Source organism: Mustelus asterias, chromosome 5 (genome assembly GCF_964213995.1).
Source record: "Mustelus asterias chromosome 5, sMusAst1.hap1.1, whole genome shotgun sequence".
NCBI classification, from domain to species: domain Eukaryota; kingdom Metazoa; phylum Chordata; class Chondrichthyes; order Carcharhiniformes; family Triakidae; genus Mustelus; species Mustelus asterias.
The window spans coordinates 139,856,666-139,876,159 of NC_135805.1; the positions used below are offsets into that span (position 1 = coordinate 139,856,666).

At 41.6% G+C, this 19,494-nt stretch overlaps 1 protein-coding gene across 3 annotated transcripts in view; it reads right to left on the minus strand.

Annotated features, from left to right (window-relative positions):
- lyst (lysosomal trafficking regulator) overlaps window positions 1-19,494 on the minus strand; it is a 263,182-nt gene that overhangs the window by 141,570 nt on the left and 102,118 nt on the right. For all 3 annotated transcript variants that reach the window (XM_078213387.1, XM_078213385.1, XM_078213386.1), the window contains 2 exons: window positions 10,058-11,069; window positions 8,274-8,435 (listed from right to left, as the gene is read on the minus strand). In XM_078213387.1, the coding sequence (XP_078069513.1) occupies window positions 8,274-8,435; window positions 10,058-11,069 (1,174 nt within the window). The remainder of the gene's footprint in view (window positions 1-8,273; window positions 8,436-10,057; window positions 11,070-19,494) is intronic.

A 19,494-nucleotide genomic window follows, 5' to 3' on the forward strand; every position in this document is an offset into this window, starting at 1 on the left:
CTGGTATCCATGAAATGTGAAGTTTGCAAAGCAACAAACTGCGCGGTACGAGATTGGTAATGTAAATGGAAACTGAAACGGATGAATCGGGGCATTACTGACGTGTGCAGTAACTCTTGCCAATGTTTATAAGACAGTTCAATTTAGAGCAAATTCAATATAAAACGAAATCAGTGGCCTTTATGTAAACTGATTTAATTGTTTACTTTTCTTACAAGGAGGAACAATTGGAAAATTGTACTGGAAAAGTAAATTATATTCCAGCAGCATTGCCCATTTTCAGAATGATATAAATCATCAACACATTACAGTATTATGCCTGAGCCTTGTTCAGCTTGGTGAAACATGTGCTGAGGGAGAACATAAATACATCACAGCATTCTGGATTGGGACTTCCACAAATGGCCTACTCCTACTCAATTGGAACTGTTTCAATAGATGTCTTTGTGCACAGTGCCTGCTGTGTACTGTGACTTGCCGTAGTCATATGACCTCTGATGTCATTCCTGTGTAAAGGACTGAGGTAGAAGCCATTTTAGGCACTGCATGGAACAGGGTGTCAGGTGTGCGCAACTGAAATTAAGTGGGTTTTGACCAGCCACTAGCATTCTTAAACTGCTTCAATCCATGTGGTGCAGAGACAGTGCTAACCGTGCTGTTAGGGAGGGTGTTCCAAAATTTTGACCCAGCAACAATGAAGAAATCAGGATAGTCAGTGGCTTGAAGGGGAACTTCCAGGTGGTGGTGTTTCCATGGATCAATTGCCCTTGTCCTTCAAGATGGTAATAGCATGGGGTTTGGAAGGTGCTGTCCAAGGAGCCTTGGTGAGTTGCTGCAGTGCAGGAGATGGTGGTGTAATGGTATTGTCACTGGACTAGTAATTCAAAGACTCAATGTCCCTGGCAATCCAGGTTAGAGTCCCACCATGGCAGATGGTGAAATTTAAATCCAACAAAATAAAATCTAGATTTAAGTCTGGTAATTAATACAAAATCATTGCTGGTTGTCATAAAAACCCATCTGCTTCACTAATGTCCTTTAGTGTAGGAAGTTTGCCATTTTTACCCTTACTTGGTCTGGCCTACATGTGACTCGCCACTCATTGTAATGCGGCCAACTCTAAAATGCCCACTCAGTTCAAGAGCAATTAGGGATAGGCAATAAATGCTGATGCACGTCCCATGAATGAAACAAAAATGTACCCACAGGCAGTTAATACTTGTCAGAGTATGGGGTGGCACGGTGGTTAGCACTGCTGCTTCACAGTGCCAGAGACCTGGGTTCGATTCCGGTATGATTCTAACCAGCTGTGATGCTGTGGCATCTTGGTAAAGCAACAATATAGGAATACTTGTGAGCCAAACGGCATGAGCAGCCAAGTGATTGACAGAGCTAGGTGATTCCACAACCAGTGGATCAGATCTAAGGTCTGCAGTCCTGCCACACGAATGTTGCTGGACAATTAAACAACTCACTGGAGGAGGAGGCTCCACAAATATCCCCATCCTGGGATCTCTAGAGGAGGCCGAGATGAATCAACCACTCTGCACTTCAGGCTGAAGATTGTTGCAAATGCCTTATCTTTTATATTGATATACTGGACTCCCCAGTCTTTGAGGATGGGGATATATGGGCGGCACGGTAGCACAGTTGTTAGCATTGCTGCTTCACAGCTCCAGGGTCCCGGGTTCGATTCCCGGCTCGGGTCACTGTCTGTGTGGAGTTTGCACATTCTCCTCGTGTCTGCGTGGGTTTCCTCCGGGTGCTCCGGTTTCCTCCCACAGTCCAAAGATGTGCGGGTTAGGTTGATTGGCCAGGTTAAAAAAATTGCCCCTTAAGAGTCCTGGGATGTGTAGGTTCGAGGGATTAGCGGGTAAAATATGTGGGGGTAGGGCCTGGGTGGGATTGTGGTCGGTGCAGACTCGATGGGCCGAATGGCCTCCTTCTGCACTGTAGGGTTTCTATGATTTCTATGATTTGTGGAGCCTCCTCCACAAGTATTCCAACCAGTACATTCTGCCATTATCCCGACAAATTTCAGGTCTTGAATGTTTCCTGGTGAATATCATCTTAAAGTAGATAAGAGTGCAAGACCAACTCAACAACTTGAGAGGAGGTCCAACAGTGCTCAAGTCCAGCCTGAAATGTATAGAGGAGCTAGAAAAGATGAAAGTAATCAAGAAAGTGATCATTCCTACAGTCTGGATTGATAGCATGGTAGCAGTGAAAAAATCTGGCAAGCTTGAGAGTGCACTAAACAAAAGACAGCCAACTTGGTAACTTGGAACCTGTGTAAAGCAGTTTTCAATCATATAAGATTTGATACAACTGAGTGGCTTGTTAGGCCATTTCAGAGGCCATTTAAGGGTCAACCACATTGCTGCAAAATTGGATTCATGTAGGCCGGACCAGGTAAGGATGGCAAATTTCAGTAAGGAAATCAATGAATTAATAGATTTTTACAACAATCGACAAGGGATTCATGGTAGCAGTGAAAAAAATCTGGAAAGCTGAGAGTGCACTAAACAAAAGTCAACCAGCTTGGTAACTTGGAACCTGTGTAAAGCTGTTGTCAATCATATAAGTGAATGACTAGCCATGTCATCGCAACCACAAGCACATGCGGTACAACCAAAGAAGCTGCTCCTTCACAGCAGAAGAGACAGTTGATTTCGCTAACTGAACAAGGAATGGAATGGCCATCAGTCCCATAGGTCAACTGCTCCCACACCCCTAACACATATAACGTAACAGCATCAACACTCAACATGGCAACAACGTTCCCCAGAGAGGCAAAGTCACCCCAGAAACCAGCAGACACCAGATGAACAACCGATAACAACCCGCATTAGAAGGCCTAAATGCTTTAAAAGTTGTGTGCGCAATGCTTATGCAGAGACAGACGAATGTGAGACATATTAGAATGAATTTTTCTATTTGTGCATGACTATGCATGTAGGTAACTTGCAACTACAAATTATAGTGCATGCAATGAGGAGGATGTTTGGAGAAACGCCTTTGTGCACAGTTGCGCCATAGTCATGTGGCTTTGAGTCACATGACCTCTGATCATTCCTTTATGAGCAAAGGATTTGAGAAGAAGCCATTTTACCCATCACATGGAACAGAAACCAACAATATAGGGTTGAGATCCTACAGAGTTTCAGTAGCCAGGGAAGAAGTTAAACAGTAGAATCTCAAAGGTGGGATAATCTCTAGTATACCTGGTACCAGTGAGAATAAAAATAGTAAAGTAAGACAGGTGAATGAATGGTTGGAGACACGTTGCAACAGGGTGGACTTCAGATTTCTGGGTCAGGAGTGACCTGTTCAAGGTAGATAGGTTGCATCTCAACAAGACTGGGATCAATGTCCTCATAGGGAGATTAACTGGTGCTATCGGGAAGCACTAAAATAATTTGACAGGCAAACTGGAGACAAATTTGGGTTTGGAGTGTTATGCATGAAAATACACGAAGTGTGATAAATAAGATTGGTGAGCTTCAGGCATAAGTAACGACCTGGAATTATGATATAGTGGCAATAAGAGAGTCCAGGTTCTATAAGACCAGAACCATAAGACCTGGCTACAACGTATTCATGAGAGATAGGAATGGAAAGAAGAGAGGTCTGGCAGTATTGATGAAGGATACTGTTACAGGTCTGGAGATAACCTTACAGGACAAGAAATGGATGATGAACTTGATGATTCAAAGACAACACTGATTTTGTTACAGTTAAGGAATGAGAGAGGAGCTGTTGCACTGCTACATTATTCCTATAGCTGAAAGAGACATCGATGCTATAATGGGCGATTTCAAATATCCCAATACAGACTCAGAAAGTAACAAAACAGCTGTTCGATCCAGGTATGTTTTTGTTCCAAGTCCAAGGCAAATCTGATACCACAGAATCCCTACACTGCAAAAGAAGGCCATCCAGCCCATTGAGTCTGCACCAACTTTCCGACAGAGGCTCTATCCCCGTAGCCCCACATATTTTCCCTGCTAATCCCCCTAAACTACGCATCTTTGGACACTAAGGAACAATTTAGTATGGCCAATCCGTCTAACCTGCACACCTTTGGACTATGTCAGGATATTAGATCTGGTTGTTAGCCATTTTATCCAATTGTATCAACTTTCCTAGTTGCAAACATGTTGATTCAACTGTGGAGACATTTGGCTTCTTTTCGGTTCAAGCTGTAAATTTTATGGGTCAGTCCTAGAGAGTACGTAGGATGACAGCAACCAACCTGGAAATGTACAATGCTGAATGCAAACTCTCAATCTTTTCCTTGTATACTAATGGCCTGATTTACTTGTCCCCTACTTAATTTGTTCTCTACCGAGTGTGATGCTTTCAGGTTTAGCATATGGTGCTCCTGGAGCGAAGAAAATAAGAAACAATATCTAAGCTGTCAGGATTGTGTTATAGAATACTTGTCTAATATTGCATTAGCATTTTAAGGACTAGCGACTTTATTCCAGGCTTCTTTCATTTTTTGTTTGAAAATATTCTTGAAGTGCGTTGGGACATTTTTGTACTTCAAAGGGGCCAAAGAGATGCCATTTGTAATTGTTGGCATTAATGACAAGTGGATAGCAAAATCACAGAGAAGAACTAAAAGACACAATAGTGAAATACCTAGGGCTTAACGCAACATAGGACAGCATGTCCGGCACTGTGTTAATGAAAAGTGCAGGAGGGAAAGCCAGAAGCAACTACAGGGAGACCTAAAAATGAGCTCTTAACCTGGTGAAGCTCCAACACAGGACAATTTGCATGCCATCTTTAGCCTGAAGGCCTGAGTGGATGATCCATCTCAGCCTCCACCCAAGGTCCCCAGCATCACAGATGTCCATCTACAGGCAATTTGATTCACGCCACTGCCATGTGATATCAAGGAACAACTAAAGGCATGGGATACTATGGGAAGTTACGGGCCCTAACAATATTCCGGCAATAATACTACGGATTTGTGCTCCAGAACTAGTAGTGCCCCTAGTCAAGGAGTTAGAGTACAGCTACAACACTGGCATCTACCCAGCAATGTGGAAAATTGCCGACATATATCCTGTCCTCAAAGAGAAGGCTAAATTGAACTCAGCCAATTACTGCCCTGTCAGTATACTCTTGGTCATCGGCAAAGTGATGGAAGGTGTCATCAATAGTGCTATCAAGTGCATTTACACAGCAATAACCTGCTCATGAACTCTCAGTTTGGTTTCGCCAGGACCACACAACCCCATCTCATTACAGCTTTGGTCAGACATGGACAAAAAAAGAGAGTTGAACTTGAGAGGTGAGATGAGACTGACTGCCCTTGGCATTGAAACAACATTTGACAGAGCATGGCATCAAGGAGCCCCAGCAAAACTATATCAATGGAACCAGGGAAAACTCTCCACCAGCTGGAGTTATATTTAGCACAAAGGATGATAGTTGGCAGGTCAATTATCTCAGTCCCAAGCCATCACTGCTGAAGTCTTTCAGGGCAGTGTCTTTTCCTTCATCATAAGATCAGAATTGAGGATCTTCACTGATGAATGCACGAATGCACAATGCTCAGCACCATTCGCCGATTCCTCAGTTAATAAAGTAGCCTTACAACAAGACTGGGCAGCATTCAAGCTTGGGCTGATACCTGGCAAGTAACTTTTGTGCCTGCACACAAATGCCAGACAATGACATCTCCAACAGGAAAGAATCTAACATTCAACTGCATTATCATCATTGAAACTCCATTATCAAACTGAAGCAAAAGCCATATAAATACTGTGGCTGCAAGCGCAAATCAGAGCCTGGAAATTCTGTTGCAAGTAACTCATCTCTTGACTCCCCACCATTTGCAAGGCACAAGTTAAGAGTTTTTTGGAATACTCTTCACTTGTCTGGATGAGTGCAGCTTGACGCCATGCTGGGCAAATTTTAAACATTCACTCCTCCACCACTGTCGCATAGCCGCAGCAGCAGGGTGTACCATCTGCAAGGTGCACTGTAGCAACTCATCAAGGCTCCTTTGACAGTAGTTTCCAAACCCACGACCTATACCACTTAGAAAGATAAGGGCAGCAGATGCATGGGAACACCACACCTGCAAGTTCCCCTCCAAGCCACACACCATCCTTCCTTGGAACTATATCACCCAAGCTTCACTGTCGGTGGGTCAAAATTCTGGAACTTCCTTCCTAACAACACTGTTGGGTGTACCTACAACACATGGACTGCAGCGGTTAAGGTGGTGGCTCAGCACTACCTTCTCAAGGGAAATTAGGGAAACAAATCCTAGCCAGTGAGTCCCACATTCTGTAAAAGAATATATTTAAACAAACCACATGGCAACATTGGAAGCAAAAATTGGTTTTGGAAGCAAATAATGGCTTAAGAACAGAAAGCATTCGGTTCTGGTAAATAGCTATTTTTCAAATTGGACGATGGCAGACAGTGTTGTTCTCCAAGAGTCAATGCTAGAATCACAGAATCACTCCTTTCTTTCTATAATTACTGGGATATTGGAATACAGGGTAAATTTTCAAAATTTGCCGATGATACCAAAATTGAAGACAATGGCAAACAATGAGGATGATACCAATTGACTGCAACAGGACATGGATAGGTTCGGAGAACGGCAAACAAGTTGCAGATGGAATTTAGTGCAGAGAAGAACAAGGTGATGTATTTGGCAGAAAAGATAGACTTGGTTATAGTTCGAAGGAGGATGCAGAGACAGAGAGATGAATGGGTTCTTGTATATAGATCTTTGTAGGTGGCAGAACATATTGAAAGGGTAGTTAACAAGGCGTCCATATAACAAAGGATCTTGAGCTTTATAAATAGAGATATTGCAGGGAAGGTTTGCTCAACCTTTACAAACCTCTAGGGTTAGGCCACAACTAGAGTAGACAAACTTTTTGTCTATCCCAACCATAAATGTATTCAATGATGGAGCACCCCAACCCTTTGGGGTAGGGAGTTCCAAAGATTCACAAATATGAGTGAAATAATTTCTACTCAGTCCAAAACGATCAGCCCTTTATCCTGAGACTGTGCCCGAGTGTTTTAGACTCCCCGACGAGCGAAAATGATCTCTCAGCATCTACCCTATCAAGCTCCTTCAGAATATTGTACGTTTCAATGAGATTGCCTCTCATTCTTCTAAACCCCTGAGATTATAGGCCCAATTTACTTGGCCTTTCATCACAAGACAACCATCTCCTAATATTCATATGGGTTCCCCTTATCCTCACTTTTCACCCCATTAGTCCCTATATTAAATGGATCAGCCTCTGCCATTTCCTGCCAACTCCTGTGTGATGCTACTACCAAACATATTTTCCTCTCCCCTCTCTGCCAGCACCTGGAAGCAACCATTCCCTCCGCAATCCCAACAATCCCTTCCCATGCAAATGCAGGAAATGCAACGCGTGCCCTTTTACTTCCCCCCACAACCAACCCTCATCCCAGCTTACTGTCTAAGGTCCCAAACACACATTCCAAGTGAAGTAGGACTTTGTGTGTACTTTTTTCAACTTAGTATACTGTGTGCACTGCTTATGATGCGGTCAATGAGGTGACTAAACGCAGATTGAGTGACCACTTTGCGGAAAACCTCCACTCGATCCATAAGCATGACCACAAGCTTCCGGTTGCTTGTCATTTTAATTTGGCACCTTGCTTTCATGCTGACATCTGCATCGTGGATGCCACAGTGGTTAGCATTTTCTGTTTTTATTTCAGAATTCTAGCAACCACAGTATTTTGCTTTTGATATTCAAATGCAATCGTTATTACTAAATCTGTATTTTTTTTTTACAACAGACTTGCTTTATGAAATATGTTGTTGAACATGACAAAAATAAGCTAAGCGGCCTTCAAATATTGAAAAAACTAACCACAGCTTTGGAGGTCAAATTAACAAAGTAAAAGACTTTGGTGTACCCACAGATCAATGTACAGGAGAGACAAGGCAAATAAAAATCAGGCAATCCATCTACATCTCTGCAACACTTCTTAAATAATAGTTTTTAGTTGCAGTGGTAGAGGCGTCAGACAATGTCCCCTGTTCACCACTTTCCTTGCTGAAAGAGCAAGCAAGAAAAAAGTCAAACTAACTTATAAAATAAGATGCATTTTTTGCTATTGTGGGGATTTTTAAGGCAAAGCAGTATTTTGATAACTTCTCGACAATGTACATAAAGAACAAAAAGCGAGTTAATTTCAAGAAAGCAAACTTGCAATAAATATTCCACTTGACTAATTTAAAGCATCACCTTTTTTCTCTGCTGTTCAGCAGAACAGCCATCCACAGAACTTCCTCCCAGGGATACACTTTGTAAGGAATCGAAGAGAGGCTTGGCCAGATCAGAATCAACAATACCAGAATGAACAAGTAGATCTCGCATTTCAGTCAATATTTCATCCACAGAAAGGTTCTGGGATTTAAGAAATGAAAAATTTAAATTTCATAAGTAACATTCTAATTCTTTTAGCACACAAATACTGTAACTAAGCTCTGGACATCCTTCCTGATACTCTCCGCCATCTTTAAGATGCTTCTGAAAACTAACCTCTTTGGTCAAACCTTTTTGGTCACCTGTAGTACCATCTCCTTATTTGCGCCGCTGACAAATGTTTTGTTTGTTAACACTCTGGTGAAGCACCTAGGGATGGTTTGCTACATTGAAGACACTACACAAATACAACTTATACTGCTGCACCTAGACAGCTTATCCAGCAATTGCATTAACAACATCCATGAACTAGACAGTGTCATCCTTTAACGAAAAGGGTGATAAAGGTAAGTAACAAAATGCTTCATCTGCATTGTGATTGGTGATTCAATTGGTTAATGTCTATCCTCGCCTTGCTCATTGGTTAAGACTGTTATTCTTTGGAACCGACTGTTTATAACTGGTTGGTGAGTTGGCAACCAAAGAGTATTAAACATTCAGATTGCCACTGAAAACAAAGGGAAGGGCTTTGGAGATTTTGTTTTGTGCAGAATGCCTTCCCCGAATCAATGGTGGAAGTAGAATCCATACTGGCTCTTATGAGGGAAATGGGATAAATCTTTGTGATGGGCCGAGGAATGTGCAAGGATAAGGCAATAGGATTTAGTGATAGCACCAGGACTGGACTCAGACACCAATCTTCTGAAATTAAAGATTAAACATAAGCAACAAAAAAAAAGTTTGAGGAATTTAACTTCAGTTGTTTAATAACTGTGATATGCATATTCTGGTTTTGCAAGCTCAAAGGCTAGTCATCAAATATCAATTCCTTGACTCAACATTGGATTGCGTTTGAGCTCAATTGTACACAGACCCAAATATAATGTAGAAAAGTGTAACTTTGGGAGCCTTTGGACTCCATCTAGTTAACTTCTAGACCCTTCAGGAGGGGCAAGGAGGAATAAAATTACTTTCGCCAATACTTCCATAAGACCATAAGACCTGACGCTCAAGTCAATAATTTCCAATTATTTTTGAGTTTCACCCTGAGTAAATATATTAACTTTGCTTTCTTTTACGTCATCTTTTCTTGGTTGGGGATCTGGAGAATGATTGTCATCAGTTTACCACAGGTAGCACCAGCAATCAGCAGATTAGTGACTCTCATGAATAACTTTACCAGTTGGGAATTGAACCCATACCGTTGGCAATTCTCCGCATCATGAACCAGCCATTAAGCTAACTATTATTCATAGAGACCCCCCGCCTTCTCAACCTTGCCCTTCGCCTGCGGTGTGGCGACCCTCAGGTTAAACTGCCACCAGTCAGCTGTCAAAGGGGAGAGCAGCCTATGGTCCTCTGGGAATGTGGCGACATTTAATTTAATTTCAATTGGTGGCCACCTCCCAAGGTATTAAATGTCAGAAGCTGGTATGGGGAACACAACTGTGACCCAAAAATCATTCCATTGCCATAATTCCCACAGCAAGACAGATGAGACTTGGAGATAGGGATTCTGGACCCACATCCCACCACATTAAGTTGCATGTTGGCAAATTATCTTGCTGCCAGGACACACAAACCATTATACTTGTGAAACGTACCTGTGGAGAAGGCTCCAAATCAGTTTTCCTAGAAGTGTGGAGACAGATGGCTAATAAAGCTTCTAATAGCCTGATGCCCTGGAGTGCCCAATCCTCCTCTGTTGTAGTTTGTCTCTGCTCCATGTTATCCCAGTCTTTTGGCACCTCATCAACTTCTGGAGTCTGTTCATCCAACTGGTCTCCAAATAATATGGCTTTTTCAACAATTTCAGACTCTGGTTTAACAGATTCCTCACTACTGCTGATATCTGACAAATCTTTTTTGGCCATCAGACTTGATGCTGAATGCGAGCCAATTTCCAGTTCATTTTGATTTTCACCCTGAGTAAACTGATTAACTTTGTTTTCTTTTATGCTGTCTTTCCTTGTGCTGGAGATCTGCTGAATAATTATTGTCATCAGTCTACGACAGATCCCCAGGCCACCAAGTTTATTGAACTGTTTCTGGAATACCGTGTTATTCAAGTAGATCCAACGACACACAGACCACACGTCTGCTGCTTGTCTGATTTGCTCTTTCGAAGGCAAAACAACATTGTCTGGTGACAAATGAGGAAGCATGTTACCCAGAGGCTCACTGGCTGTGCTATCATAGCCTGAGGTGTCTTCAGAATCATTGACAGAGTCACGATAAGGTTCAGGCTCTTGATTAACGCACAGGAATGCAACACAAAGAAATAAGTTTATTACATTTAAGTGGGTATCGATGAGTTTAGTTTTCTTCTTCTTGGGGTATGATTCTTTCAGAACAGCATAAAACTTGCTTAAACTTTGCTGCATCTCACTTTTATGCAATGCAGTATGTTGGCTACTACGAGTGTCACTGGGATCCAAAGTAGTTTCCTCTGCATCAGTGTCTTCACCTTGCATTCCTGCATCTAGTTGTTGATCCCCAAGGCACAGGATCAAGGTTTCAAAAACCTTCAATGCATAGGATCTAGCTGAGTCTAGATAAACTAGCTCAGTCATCTGATTTAATCCATTGCAGCTCAAAAAGAGGTCTCTGACTATCCTGTGGAAAATAAACACATTTTAAAAAAATATAGAACAAATGTTTCTAAGATAAAAAAAATAATTCCAGCTCAAATTTAGATCGTTTGATCATATTTCATTTAGAAACAGAAAAATGCTGAAAATATACAAACATACAATTTAGAACAGGAATAGCCCATTTAGCCCCTCAAGCCTGCTCTGACATTTGATAAGATCATGGCTGATCAGATTGTGGCCATAACTCCACTGTCCTGTCTACCCACCCCTTTGATTTCCTTGTCAATCAAGAGTCCACCTAGTTCAGCCTTAAAAATTATTCAATGACCTCGTTTCCATTGCTCTTTGAAGAAGAGAATTCCACGTAGACCCTCAAAGAAAAAACTGCTCTTTATCTTTCTTAAATAGGAGACCTCTTATTTTTAAACTATATTGTTTAACTACTAGCTGTAGTCTAGAGGAAACATCCTCAGCATCCACAAACTTTTGAGGCAAATTCACCTGTACTGACAAATGTTTGCAATCTTTCTCCATTTAAATAACATACTACTTTACCATTTTTCCTGCCAAAGTGGGCGAGTTTCACATTTTCCCACATTATATTCCATCTGCCAAATTTCTGACTACTCATTTAACCTAAATCCCTTTGTATGTCCTTCTCACAATTTATTTTCCAATCGCTCAGCATCCACCCTGTCAAGTCCCCTCAGGATCTTGTGTTTCAATAGGATCACCTCTCATTCTTCTAACTCTAACAGATATTAGAGCCAACCAGTCCAACCTTTCCTCATAAGAGAACCCCCTCATCCCAGGACTCAATCAAGTGAACATCCTCTGAACTGCTTCTCATGCTATTATATCCTTTCTCAAGACGCCAAAACTGTACAGTGCTCCAGATGTAGTTTTACCAACAGCCTGTACAATCGTGGCAAAAATTCCTTTTTATATTCCATTCCCTAAGCAATAAGCAAAAACATTCCACTTGCCTACCTAATCACTTGCTGTAGTAACATCCAAACTTCTGAGGCAAATTCATCTGTCCCAAAAAATCTTTGCAATCTTTCTCCATTTAAATAACATACTGCTTTACCATTCTTGCTGCCAAAGTGGGCGAGTTTCACATTTTCCCACATTATATTCCATCTGCCAAATTTCTGACTACTCATTTAACCTAAATCCCTTTGTAGACTCTACGTCCTCCTCACAGTTTACTTTCCAATCTATCTTTGTGTCATCATCAAATGTAGCAAACCATACAAGTAATTTATATAGATTGTAAATAGTTACAGCCTGAGCACTGATTTCCTGTGGCACTCCACTGGTTATAGTTTACCAACCTGAAAAAGACCTTTTTTCCCCTACTCTCTGCTTCCTGACAGCCAAACAATCGTTCATCTGTAACAGGTTTCCCCCTACATCATGAGCTCTCATTTTGTGTAATATATTGGAGGTATTTGAAAGAAAAAAACATGATGTTTCTGGAGTAAAATGAAGAATATCTATGACAAAAACTAATCTTCCACCTAACATTTTTGATTTATGCTGTCATATCGATATGGCATCTCTGAAGTTAAAGCAAGGTTCAATGAAATAAATGGTCTAATCTGCCTGACAGTCAGTAAAACAGTGTAAATGCCACTGGTTTAACACTCAATCCATTATGCTGCTCTTGGTATGAATTAGGATATCCTCACATGTCAGTAAGGTGCTCTTGGGAAGAGCCAAAATGATTCAAATTTGAACCCCAGCCTCTCCTACATGTTACATGTTTCAGTGGGACCTGCATCTGAATTTGAGAAATAAAATTTTGGGTTTCTACGTATAGGTCAAATATTTAAGAAGTTAGGTATATATATCATGCAGGTTTTCACTAATTCAACTGCCCTTCTGAAATCAATGGGGGATAGAGGGTTCTGTAAAATTAATAACAAACTCCCACAAAGTTATGATCAAGGACTAGTTTTAGTATATAACTATTAGTCATTTTCAGTTCCAAGCATGAATAATTAATTTCTGGATATTTTGTCTACTTAAGTGCTTGCCATTACTACTATTGAGCTACATATTTGTTAATAAATCTGTGTCATAGTTCAAAATCCAAGCCATGGTCTAATGAACATGGGATTTCTACTACATTCCAAAGAGAGCAGAAGATCTATCCAACAAACCAAAATAACGCAACCAGAGTTTAAGCTCTTGGCTCATTCTAATCACCCAGACATGCACGAAAAGGCACACTTCAGTATATGGGGAGCTTAAGCTAACTTACAGAAGCAACTCTTGGTGCCAATCATGAAGGATGTTTCAGAGGCAAAAAAGGCACTACACTTGAAACTTTACCTGTTTTTTTTCAAATGTTCATCTGTCAGTATTTTATATTGTTAATTTAGATTTCCACGTTTGCAATTTCTTGTACACAAGTTTTAAATTATAGCTGATAAAACTGAGTTTAAGACTAATAACACACATTATCTCCCCTTCAAATAACTGATACTGCAAATAAATAAGCAGTCATTACACACTGTAATCAATAACATTATCACCAATCACTTTTTCATCAAATTCAGCATTTCATGCTATCAGATCAAATAGAATGTTGGATCTATACAAAGTGTAGATTTTCCTCCTGATGTTATGACTTCCAGAGTGGCAGTGGGTTAAAAAAAGAAAACACTGGTCAAATTTTAAAACAGGACAATTAAAGAAGCTTCATACTAAGGGATAAATATTTTGAAAGCCTTTGAGGAGCCTCAGGATGTATCACAGAAAAGGTGGACAAAACTGAAAAACTCTCAAAACACAGGCATGAACTTGCAACCTAGCAACCAGTGCTGTTTGATGGTTGCTGATATGGAACTGGTGCTGCAAGTGGCAACAAGGAGGGCTGCCTTCTATGCTGTGGAGATGCCGGCATTGGACTGGGGTAAACACAGTAAGGAGTCTAACAACACCAGGTTAAAGTCCAACAGGTTTATTTGGTAGCAAACGCCACTAGCTTTCAGAGCGATGCCCCTTTGTCAGGTGAGTGGGAGTTCTGTTCACAAACAGGGCATATAAAGACACAAACTCAATTTACAGAATAATGTGTGCGGAACCTGGCTATCAGTCTCTGGCTATCAGTCTATCAGCAGAGACTGATAGCCAGGTTTCGCACACGAGGACGGCCTCAACTGGGATCTTGGGTTCGTGTCACACTATATGTAACTCCCACAACTTGCCTGGACTTGCAAAGTCTCACTGGCTGTCCTGTCTGGAGACAATACACATCTCTTTAACCTGTGTTAATGCTCTCTCCACTCACATTGTCTGTACCTTTAAGACTTGATTAGCTGTAAAGACTCGCATTCCAATCATTATTCAGTAAATTGAGTTTGTGTCTTTATATGCCCTGTTTGTGAACAGAACTCCCACTTACCTGACAAAGGAGCAGCGCTCCAAAAGCTAGTGGCTTTTGCTACCAAATAAACCTGCTGGGCTTTAACCTGGTGTTGTTAGACTCCTTACTGCCTTCTATGCCACCGCTCTGTACCATTCCCTATAGATCAGCAATGTAAACTCATTTCAAACAACATGGTTATTGTGCACATTTTGTGCCATATATGCAGGTGGTTTTGCTCTAAGTGGCACAGCACTGCTGACCTGGTCTCTAAGATGGCAAGTTTTGAGGAAACACTCAGTTAGTTATAAGCTTACATATCACAGTGGTGTCCATCAGTAGTCTGCTGAAACAGTGTTATTGGGAAGAGAAACTACGTTCAAAATTTTTTCATCTTTGCCTGCAGATGCTTGTGGATATAGCAAGTGGATACAGAAGTACAGACTAGTCTGTCAGGCATCACCTTGTAGAATATTTTGTTTTCCTCACTTATATCTAATAGGGGATTTCCACTAGAAAAATCCATATGCGCCAGGCCTGGAGTTCTGGGGCAGGGAGGAGCAGGGTAGGAAGGTAGGTGCAAATAATTTACATCAATTAGCACCATAACTCACAAATACCAACAAGGCAGTAAAACACAAGATTCAACAGCATGGACTCTCATAAGTAATCCAACAGAAAATAAAGAGAAATTGGAATTATAATGTGGAACTCATCATCACAGGAAACGGTTAAGACAAATAGCTTAGATGCTTTCAAAAGGAAACAAGTGAACAAGAGAACAATAAATAGGAAGATATCTGGTAATTATAGACCGGTTAGTCTGACTTCGGTGGTTGGTAAATTGATGGAAAAGGTCCTTAGGGATGGGATTTACGACCATTTAGAAAGATGCGGATTAATCCGGGATAGTCAGCACGGATTCGTGAAGGGCAAATCGTGCCTCACAAATTTGATAGAATTTTTTGAGGAGGTAACTAGGTGTGTTGATGAAGGTAGGGCGGTTGATGTCATATACATGGATTTTAGTAAGGCGTTTGATAAGGTCCCCCATGGTCGGCTTATGATGAAAGTAAGGAGGTGTGGGATAGAGGGAAAGTTGGCCGATTGGATAGGTAACTGGCTATCTGATCGAAGACAGAGGGTGGTGGTGGATGGAAAATTTTCGGACTGGAGGCAGGTTGCTAGCGGAGTGCCGCAGGGATCGGTGCTTGGTCCTCTGCTCTTTGTGATTTTTATTAATGACTTAGAGGAGGGGGCTGAAGGGTGGATCAGTAAATTTGCTGATGACACCAAGATTGGTGGAGTAGTGGATGAGGTGGAGGGGTGTTGTAGGCTGCAAAGAGACATAGATAGGATGCAAAGCTGGGCTGAAAAATGGCAAATGGAGTTTAACCCTGATAAATGTGAGGTGATTCATTTTGGTCGGACTAATTTAAATGTGGATTACAGGGTCAAAGGTAGGGTTCTGAAGACTGTGGAGGAACAGAGAGATCTTGGGGTCCATATCCACAGATCTCTAAAGGTTGCCACTCAAGTGGATAGAGCTGTGAAGAAGGCATATAGTGTGTTAGCTTTTATTAACAGGGGGTTGGAGTTTAAGAGCCGTGGGGTTATGCTGCAACTGTACAGGACCTTGGTGAGACCGCATTTGGAATATTGCGTGCAGTTCTGGTCACCTCACTATAAGGAGGATGTGGAAGCGCTGGAGAGAGTGCAGAGGAGATTTACCAGGATGCTGCCTGGTTTGGAGTGTCGGTCTTATGAGGAAAGGTTGAGGGAGCTGGGGCTGTTCTCTCTGGAGCGGAGGAGATTGAGGGGAGACTTAATAGAGGTTTATAAAATGATGAAGGGGATAGATCGAGTGAACGTTCAAAGACTATTTCCTCGGGTGGATGGAGCTATTACAAGGGGGCATAACTATAGGGTTCATGGTGGGAGATATAGGAAGGATATCAGAGGTAGGTTCTTCACGCAGAGAGTGGTTGGGGTGTGGAATGGACTGCCTGCAGTGATAGTGGAGTCAGACACTTTAGGAACATTTAAGCGGTTATTGGATAGGCACATGGAGCACACCAGGATGGTAGGGAGTGGGATAGCTTGATCTTGGTTTCAGATGAAGGTCGGCACAACATCATGGGCCGAAGGGCCTGTTCTGTGCTGTACTGTTCTATGTTCTATGTTCTATATGCTCTAAGGCTAGATGAAGCAGATAAAATAGGAGAAGACTGAGAATACAAACGCAAATCACTGATCAATTCAACCGAATGGCCTGTTTCTGTACTCCACATTGCATCTAATTCTATAATGCAGAAGGGGGCCATTGGGCCCAGTGTGTCTGCACCAACTCTCCAAATGAGCATCATGACTTAGTGCCATTCTCCTGCCTTCTCCCCTTACCTCTGCATATTGTTTCTATTCAAATAATCATCTAATGCCCCCTTGAATGCCTTGATTAAATCTTTCTCCACAACACTTCCAGGCAGTGTATTCCAGGCCCAAACCACTTGTTGTGAGAAAAAGTTTTCTCACATCACATTTGCTTCTTTAGCAAATCATTAAATCTGTACCCACTTTTTCTTGATATTTTTACAAGTGGGAAAAGTTACTCCCTTTCTACTCTGTCCAGCCCCTCTTTATGATTTTGAACATCTCCTCTTAGCCACCTTCCCTCCAAGGAGAACAATCCTAACCTCACCACTCTATCCTTATAATTGAAGTTCCTCATCCTTGGAACCATTCCTGTAAACCTCTTCTGCACCTTCTCCAATGCATTCACATTCTTCCTATAGTGTGGCTCTCAGAACTGTACACAAGACCCAAGCTGAGGTCCAACCAGTGTCCTGTATAAGTTCAGCAAAATCTCCTAGTACTCTATGAGCTATTAATAAAGCCCAGGATACTATATCCTTTATTAACTACTCTCTTCACCAGTCTTGCCATCTTCAATTTTCTATGCACATATACACCAAGGTCCCTCTACTCCTGCACCCCCTTATTTGATATTGTCTTTCTATGTTCTTCCTACTGAAATGCATCACCTCACACTTCTGCGCATTGAACTTCATTAGATAGAAAATCAGAGATGCATGTGATAAAGGAACTTCTGTGATTATGGGTGACTTTAATCTGCATACAGATTGGGAGAGTCAAATTGGCCACAGTACAGTACAGGAAGAATTTCAGGAGTGTAATACGGGATAGTTTTCTGGACCAGTACGTTGAGGAACCAACAAAAGGGCTATCTTGGATTGGGTACTGTGCAATGAGAAAGTATCAGTTGGCAATCTAGTTGAGAGAACCCTTGGGGATGATTGACCATATGATAGAATTCTTTGCCAAGGTGGATAGTGATGCAGTTGATTCTGAGACCGGTCCTGAATCTCAATAAAATAAACTATGATGATGTGAGACATGAATTGGCTATGATGGACTGGGAAACATTACTGAAAGGAAGGGCAGTGGACAGGTAATGGTATGAATTTAAGGAACAAATAGGTGAACTCCAAAAGTTGTTTATTCCTGTTTGGCGCAAGAATGGACAGGGAACTGTGGCCAAACCATGGCTAACAAGGGAAATTACACACAAACATAAAAACTAGAAGGAGGCGGCCATTCGGCCCTTCGAGCCTGCTCCACCATTCATTTTTATCATGGCTGATCATCGAATTCAACATCCTGATCCCCCCCTTTCCCCCATATCCCCAGGTCCCTTTCGCCCCAAGAGCTACATCTAATTTCTTCTTGAAATCAGGCAACGTTTTGGCCTCGACTATTTTTTGTGGTAGCGAATTCCATACATTCACCACCTTCTGGGTGAAGAAATTTCTCCTCACCTCAGTCCTAAAATGTTTACCCTTTATCCTCAAACTATGACTCCTAGTTCTGGACTCTCCCACCATTGAGAGCATTCTTTCTAAATCCATATATTCATTGGAGTTTAGAAGCCACAATCACAATGAATGGTGGTGCAGACTCAAAGAGCTTACTCCCGCTTTTAGTTTCTACACTGTCCTCCTCAAACTTTATAATATTTCCAAGTTTCATATCATTTGCAAACATTGAAATTGTCACCTGCATGCCAAAATCTAGATTAATATACATCAGAAAAGATAAGCGTCCCAGTATCAACCCCTGGAAACTCCACTACAAATCATCTTTTAGCCTGAAAAATATCCATTGACTGTTACTCTTTTAATATTCAGCCAATTTTGCATCAACATTGTTACTGTCCCTTTTACTCCATGAGCTGTATCAAATGCCTTTTGTAAGTCCATGTACACTGCAGTACCAGCATTACCCTCATCAACCCCCTCTGTTACCTCTTCAAAAAACCCCAGCAGTTAGTCAAACGTGACTTCCCCTTTAGAAATCCACATTGGCTCTTCCTAATCAACCCACATTTTTCCATGTGACTACTAATTCTAACCCGAATAGTTGTTTCCAGAAGCTTGCCCCTACTGAGGTCTGACTTCTGAATTGCTACGGCTATCCTTCCAACCCCTGAGCTCTAAAGACTGAAAGATTATGGCTAGCGCCCCTGCAATTTCCACTCTCATTTCCTTCAGTATCCTTGTAACATCTCATCCAGTCCCAAGCCTTGTCAACTTTAAGTGCCGACAGTCTTTTCAACGATCTATTCCTCATCAATTTTGAACACTTTTAGGGAAAGGATGACTTCTGTCATCATGGACTGGGTAGCCCCTACCTCCGTGGATCCAAATTATTCATTTAATACCTCAGCCATGTCCCCCCCCGTCCGTTTGTAAATTCCCTTCTAGGTCCCTAATCGGCCACACTCCTTTTTTCACCATTTTAACATTTATATGCCTGCAATAAACTTTGGGATTCCAACTAGACCCTTGCTATCTTAAATATCAAGATATCTATTGATCTCTGTCTTGGATATATTCAAAAACTGAACCTCCACAGCCCTCTAAGGTGGAGGATTCCAAAGAGTCACCACTCTCTGAATAAATTCCTCCTCATCTAAGCTCTAAATGGCCTCTTATTCTAAGACTTTCTTCCCTCTTTATAAACACCCCAGCAAAGGGAAACATCCTTCCTGCTT